Raw genomic sequence first — 6,787 nt, forward strand, 5'->3', positions numbered from 1 at the left:
ATCACGTCGGGCTTCTGGATCTGGTCTGGAAAGACCCTCAACTCCTGGAGGAGGTTTTACACGAGACTGGCCAGCAGCAAACAGGGCGAGACCACCGTGTGACGGGGTCCCGGCCCCGGCCCCCGACAGACCCCACACACACAATGATACACCTTCTTATTTTCCTCGGACTTAAAGAACACTTTTTTAATGTACATAGACATTTGGGAGATTTTTGTAAGTATATATTTGTATTTAAAGATTTTTAAATTTCTTTCTTTGAACAAAACAAAGACTTTGGACATCATGGAGTCAAACCTGATCATCACAAAGAGCCAGCTGACCGTCATTATGAGGCCGGGGTCCCATGACCTGACTTAACGTGGACACGGGAGGATTTTTGTGTGTGTGTGTGTGTGTGTGTGTGTGTGTGTCTTTGATCAGCTCTATTCTAAGCAGAGTCTCATGAAACCCAAGTGCTTCCTCGTGGCTTCTGATTACGCTGCAGTCATAGTTGTGTGTTAGAGGTTCGGTTGTTGTTCTGGTGGTGATGGGGGGGGGGGGGGGATCCGGGTCGCCCGGCACCAGAAACATTCCTGAGCCACGTGGATGTTTCACCTCTGGCCGTGTGAGTAGGAAAATTATGCAATATTTAGGATTCAGTCCTCACACAGACATCGAAACTTCTGAAGAATGTGACTCGTGGTTATCGATGATGAATCTGCCAATCATTAATTAAGTCTTGAAAATGTCAACGTTGGTAAAAGCTGGTCTTCACTTCCCAGGCAGACGTGGCTTCACCAGCTCAGCAGCAGGTCTTTGCTGTGTCTGCTATCAGCTCACTCACTCTCACTCTGCGTTGACTTGTTGCAGAACAGACCTGTCAAAGTGGTCGTGGGTTTGAAGTGAGATCTAAACTTCTCACGTTGTCCAGTTGTTGATGCTCATCATCTTCATCACTTGGTTCAATTTCCTGTTAATACAAGAGAACAAACAGAATCCCTGACCTTCCCTCCAAACATCGAACATCAGCGAACAGAACGATCGTTGCCATTTCAAAAAGGCCGTTGTTCCTGATGTCCTGTCGGTTCTCGCTAAAAGAGGCGCCATATTTCTGTTTTTGTTTTCTTATAATCGGTTGATTTGTTGGGGAGAATCTGATGAGCAGAGAGGCACAAAGGCTGGTGGCACGAGAGGCGGAGCAGCGTGGCGCTGGATCCGAGTTCTGGTGACAGTTGACCTAAAATCCTGTGGGAATCGAACATGCGGCACATGAATGGCGCGCTAACACCTGCCACAGTGCAACGATGAGTACAGCAACGCCATCAAATCATCTACATGTTAAACACTCATCTTGGCGCTGGTCCCAGTGGGAGGAAGTCCTGGGCGGCTGGCGTGCTTCTCTGTGCTTTAGCCCTGACTAGCAAATTGATGATCAGAGCGTCACGTCACCATGGCGGACTTCCTGTTGGGTTCCGTGTGAGAATCCTCGTCAGCTGATCCTCCCCTGGGGTGAACCCTAAAAACCCACCTGCTGGTGTGAAGTGTCGCTCCATCAGAGGTTGTGGTTTGTGGCGGTGTTGAACTGGAGCGGTTCACTCCAGCCTGGCACCATCACCCTCCGCCACCTCTGAGAGCTGGAGGCTGATGGGACAGGTGACCGTCCACCTGCTCACGATGCCTGAGACGGGCCGCGTATCAGCCGTTAATGAGGTCGTTGTTCTGTTTGCCAAATGAACAAGATGTGTTTGACACTCAGTGAAAAGAGAAGCCGTGCCGCTGCTCCACCTCGCCGCTGCTGAGTCACGTAACTTGTGGCGTCTTCTGGAGAGGAAGAAGGATGAAATGTGTGAGGTCGTATTAGAATAATGGCGGCTCCTCAAGCTGCCCAGAACGAGACGACATTGACAACCAAACGTCTTTAGCGCCAGAAAAACCTCCGATTGGACCAGAGGGGAACTCACATGCATCTCGGGTGCAGTCGGAGGAACGTGGCGGACTCAGAGGTTGGTTCTCGTTCAGCTCAGAGATCCAGATTCTTCAGGCGCCACCAGGAAACAGCACCGCAACATGAGACCCATCAGAACCACACGTCTGCTTCCACCTTGCGGCTCCATCGCGATACTTGGAGCGCTCACTCACCGGCCTGTTGATTAGATGAGCCTCCCTCAAACCAGAACTGAGAACTCAAGACGGCCGCTGAGTCGTCACCGGGGCTGAAATCTGCTCCTTTCATGTTTCCATGCTGGTGTGGACATATCTAGGAATCCATCCTCCCTTCATGAAGGGATATTTTCTCGTAGTACTTTATTATTCTCAAACAAATTAGCAAGGGAGTGTACAAATATTTGAACTCGACCATAATTGTTTCTGGGCTTCACTGGAACAACAAAGAGCTGCGACGCTGACACGAAGATACGAAGGCAGGCTGGTCACAGAGGGAGCTGTCCTGCAGCGCCGCGTTTGTTTGGAGGAATCTTTTCCGCGTGTGCGTGTGCGTGTGCGTGTGCGTGTGCGTGTTCTGACCTGGTGGAGGACTCCAGTGGGTGTGCAGGGTAATTCGATGCTGATGAGCGTAGCCGTCTTCCGCTGCAGCAGAAAGGAAGCCTTGTGTTGAAATGCAGAGCGGCTGCTGTCAGTGCAAACACACACACTCACACACACTCACTCACACACACACAGAGATTTGTGCTCACGTCAAATGGTGCTTCCGGTTCATAATAATCCTTTGATTGTGTTGACGGCTCTACAATAGTCCTGGCTTTGAAGTCCTTTCTTTTGCATTTGCTATGAAGAGAACCTTTATATTTATAGAAAATATCTTCTACATACGCTGACTGCTCCATGAGAATAAAACAATCTCACTATTGCAACTGTCACGCTTTTATTATGTGTCTTTTTCCTTCATTCATCTGTTTCTGAGCCATCGGGGAAACATCCACACCTGCAGCTCTCACGCACCCCGAGAGCTGCTGTCAGTCACTCCTGTTCTTTACTGGACCAGCACCGACACCGGCACTGGTCCAGTATCAGTTTGAAACAGAGGGGAAAGAGAAAAGTCTTCAAAGGTCTCACTGTTCCCTCAGACTAGACTGCATTTCTACTTGGTCTTGGACCTAACAGGCTCAAGATTATATATCAAGACCACACCTGTGGCGATATTGCCTGTACTACACTGCAGTATCTATACTGTGTAGATACTGCAGTGTAGATACTGCAGTGCAGATACTGCAGCAGGGCCTCTGGTCTTGCTTCAGTCTTGACCTACCTTGGTCTTACTCATAGTCTTACTCAGGACCTGGTCTTGGTGGAGGTGGTCTTGAACAGGTGGTCTCCCCGTTGCTGACGTGGTGACAGCAGTTAGTGTCACCTCACTATTAACTCTTTCACTGACGGATTCATGTGTGAATATTTTTAAATGAAGAAGTGAACGTTTGAAACTCGACGGTCGGAGTCGATGAGGTCGAACGGTCGGGGAGTTTTCCAACTTCTCAAACCCTGAATTGAGTTGGTGACCTGTGGAGCCCCGACTGAGGTGCAGCTGCTCAGCCAGGACGCTTCTGTCTACGTCAGAAATGAGATCTCTAAAAAACACGACAGGAGTTCAATATTGCTGTAATTACACACCCATATCACGCTGATCTTTTGTGGTTTTGGCCACTTCTTTTTTCTCCCCAGCAACAATTATTCAGATTAAATCTTGAAGGGTCAGATTAGTGATGCTGCGTCAGATTACTCGTCAAAAGAAGCATTTCACAAGCTGTAATAAAGTAAAATGAAAGGGTTCATCAGACTGAAACCAGGGTCTTGGAGACGTTCCTCACCTGTGTGCTCGGCCTTTAGAACCAAACAAGACGGAGAAGATAAAAACTAGCTCTGTGTGTGTGTGTGTGTGTGTGTGTGTGTGTGTGTGCGTGCGCGTGTGTGTGTGTGTGTGTGTGTGAGACAGATATGACTGGAGCCAGGAGAAACATTTACTCGGTCAGTTTCTACGCCTCGGTGTGTGTGACAGCTGTGGAGGACGCGTCGTGTTGGTGTTGTCCGTCCTACTTCAAATGTACATTCACTTCAAGTCAAGGATGGAAGGAACTCAAGTGTGACGTAAAAACGAGGAGCCTCCCGTTCCCTTAGCGGACCGGGTGGGCAGGTAGGAGCCCCTTTGGGTTGAGAAATTTAAACTGTCTGCACCTTCATGGAAACTGGACTTCTTACTGGTGACGAGGGCGGAGCCAAAGGGTACGGATTTAAAATGGATTTTCTTCTTTGTAAAAACTAGATACAGAGTGAAGTATTCATTCTTACAAACAGGAAATACAAATGAAGCAGTTGCAGTGGGTCATGTGATGTCTGTTCAGAATCGGTTTTCTGACTCGTCTCCTGCCTGGAATTCAGGCTAATCCCTGGCACCATGTATGGAGGCAGATTATTGGCCACAGCTCTGACCCCGCTGCGCTAACCACGTTCACATGTCAACCGCCCCTGTGATGGTTCCAGCTGGTAGATTTATTCCCTCTAGCCAGGAAAAGCAGGTGAGGCAGGAATCCTAGCCGGGCCTTACGGAGTTTCTCGATGTTGGGGATGACAGTGTTTCCTCTCTTCATGTAAGAAGCTCTGAATCCATCCACGGACAGCATGATGAGCGGCGGACGCACAAACCTACACCCAGAGAGAAAACTCAGCTTGGTCAAAACAACGTGACGTTCCTGAGTTCCCTCTGGACCTTTGGAGATCAGTGTGACCTCGGTCTCATCTGTGGTCCAACCGAAATTTAGCATGTCAGGGATGAGGTGTGCTAGTAGTCCAAAACGAAGTGGTCATCTCCTGGTTCCTCCACCAACAGGAAGTGGTCATCTCCTGGTTCCTCCAACAACAGGAAGTGGTCATCTCCTGGTTCCTCCCCCAGCAGCCAATAGGATCGCTCCATGTGATTGTGGTGATTGAACCAGTAAATCAGCTCTGGTGAACAGAAGTTGATGATCTTCCAGGTTTAGTTCATCAGGATCATCTTCACTAACGAACCCTCTGATGATGCTGGAAGAACGGTTAGCAGTGCTAAGCTAATGCTAGCCTATGAAGGAACTACACCAGGGTCACATGACCTGAAGGTCACCAGCTTCAGGCTTCTTGTGTTTCCCCCTGATGACCTTGAATGACCTCCATGACCTCTGGAGCTTACTGGACCTTACTGGTGGATCTGATGTAGAACTGAACCTCCACCATCCACCAGTCTGGTGTTTACTGGTGGATCTGATGTAGAACTGAACCTCCACCATCCACCAGTCTAGTGTTTACTGGTGGATCTGATGTAGAACTGAACCTCTGACATCCACCAGTCTGGTGTTTACTGGTGGATCTGATGTAGACCTGAACCTCCACCATCCACTAGTCTGGTGTTTACTGGTGGATCTGATGTAGAAGTGAACCTCCAACATCCACCAGTCTGGTGTTACTGGTGGATCTGATGTAGAACTGAACCTCCACCATCCTCCAGTCTGGTGTTTACTGGTGGATCTGATGTAGAACTGAACCTCCAACATCCACCAGTCTGGTGTTCACTGGTGGATCTGATGTAGACCTGAACCTCCAACATCCACCAGTCTGGTGTTACTGGTGGATCTGATGTAGAACTGAACCTCCACCATCCTCCAGTCTGGTGTTTACTGGTGGATCTGATGTAGAACTGAACCTCCACCATCCTCCAGTCTGGTGTTTACTGGTGGATCTGATGTAGAACTGAACCTCCAACATCCACCAGTCTGGTGTTTACTGGTGGATCTGATGTAGAACTGAACCTCCAACATCCACCAGTCTAGTGTTCACTGGTGGATCTGATGTAGAACTGAACCTCCAACATCCACCAGTCTGGTGTTTACTGGTGGATCTGATGTAGAACTGAACCTCCACCATCCGCCAGTCTGGTGTTTATTGGTGGATCTGATGTAGACCTGAACCTCCATCATCCACCATTTTGATGTAGAACTGAACCAGTTAATGTCCTCAGCTGGTTTTAACCACAACCCTGATTTCAGGCGTGAAACCACAAACCTATAAACTGGAAGACGAGGGAACCCGACAGCACTGAGAAGTTTCTCTTCTTAAGACTAATTCCCGCTCTCTTCTATTAAAAAAAATGACATTAAATGCAATCTTGCTAGAAATAATAACGGTGTATCATGAAATTAAAAAAAATACAAGGTTTGGAAAATATATTGAATAAACAATAGAAGACTAAAACAGCAAAGCCGATGCTATGACATCACTCTAAATCAAAAACAGGCCTGGAATGACGCTGGAGGACGAACTCCTTTGAAGAGGCGCGAGTGAGAGACGGGAGGGCCGGATGGTAGAAGGAGAACACTGGAGGAGTCAGTACTTGTGCAGCTGCTTTCCTGCAGTCTTTATTGTCACAGTAATCTCTCACCCAGGCTGCGGTTGGGTGGCGGGCTCACGGTGCTGCTCGGTTCTGCTCAGTAGCCTGAAACTCACATCTGGTTCCACTGTGTAATCTGGGAACAAGCGTAAGGTTTATGTACTCTATGTTCCTGCTTTGGGGGCAGATGAAGACGATATCAGGCAGTAACACCAGCATTCTGGCTTCTGCTGCAGCAAGAAAAACATCACCCTCATGAGCTTTTCGTCCAGGCCTCCCCATTCACTCTGCAGCGAGGTTTCATCTCAAAAAGATAATCTGGTCTCAAATTCAGCCTTACAGACAAATGTTTCTGAAAGCTGGAAACATTTACACTATTTTCCATTATTCTCTGTGCAGTGTGTTTGTGTGTGTGTGTGTGTGTGGGGGGGGGGGTGT

General features: G+C 48.4%; 1 protein-coding gene across 1 annotated transcript in view; it reads left to right on the forward strand.

Annotated features, from left to right (window-relative positions):
- Nucleotides 1-2,834, forward strand: part of fzd1 (frizzled class receptor 1) — a 4,598-nt gene extending 1,764 nt beyond the window's left edge. Inside the window, exon 1 of the mRNA XM_086219243.1 lies at nt 1-2,834. This exon is cut by the window's left edge and continues 1,764 nt beyond it. Coding sequence (XP_086075369.1) covers nt 1-102 — 102 coding nt within the window. The 3' untranslated portion in view covers nt 103-2,834.
- The last annotated feature ends 3,953 nt before the right edge of the window (nt 2,835-6,787 follow it).

The sequence above is a fragment of the Aulostomus chinensis genome, chromosome 11, assembly GCF_037954235.1.
Source record: "Aulostomus chinensis isolate RoL2024-O1b breed Wild chromosome 11, RoL_Achi_v1.0, whole genome shotgun sequence".
In the NCBI taxonomy this organism is placed as follows: Eukaryota; Metazoa; Chordata; class Actinopteri; order Syngnathiformes; family Aulostomidae; genus Aulostomus; species Aulostomus chinensis.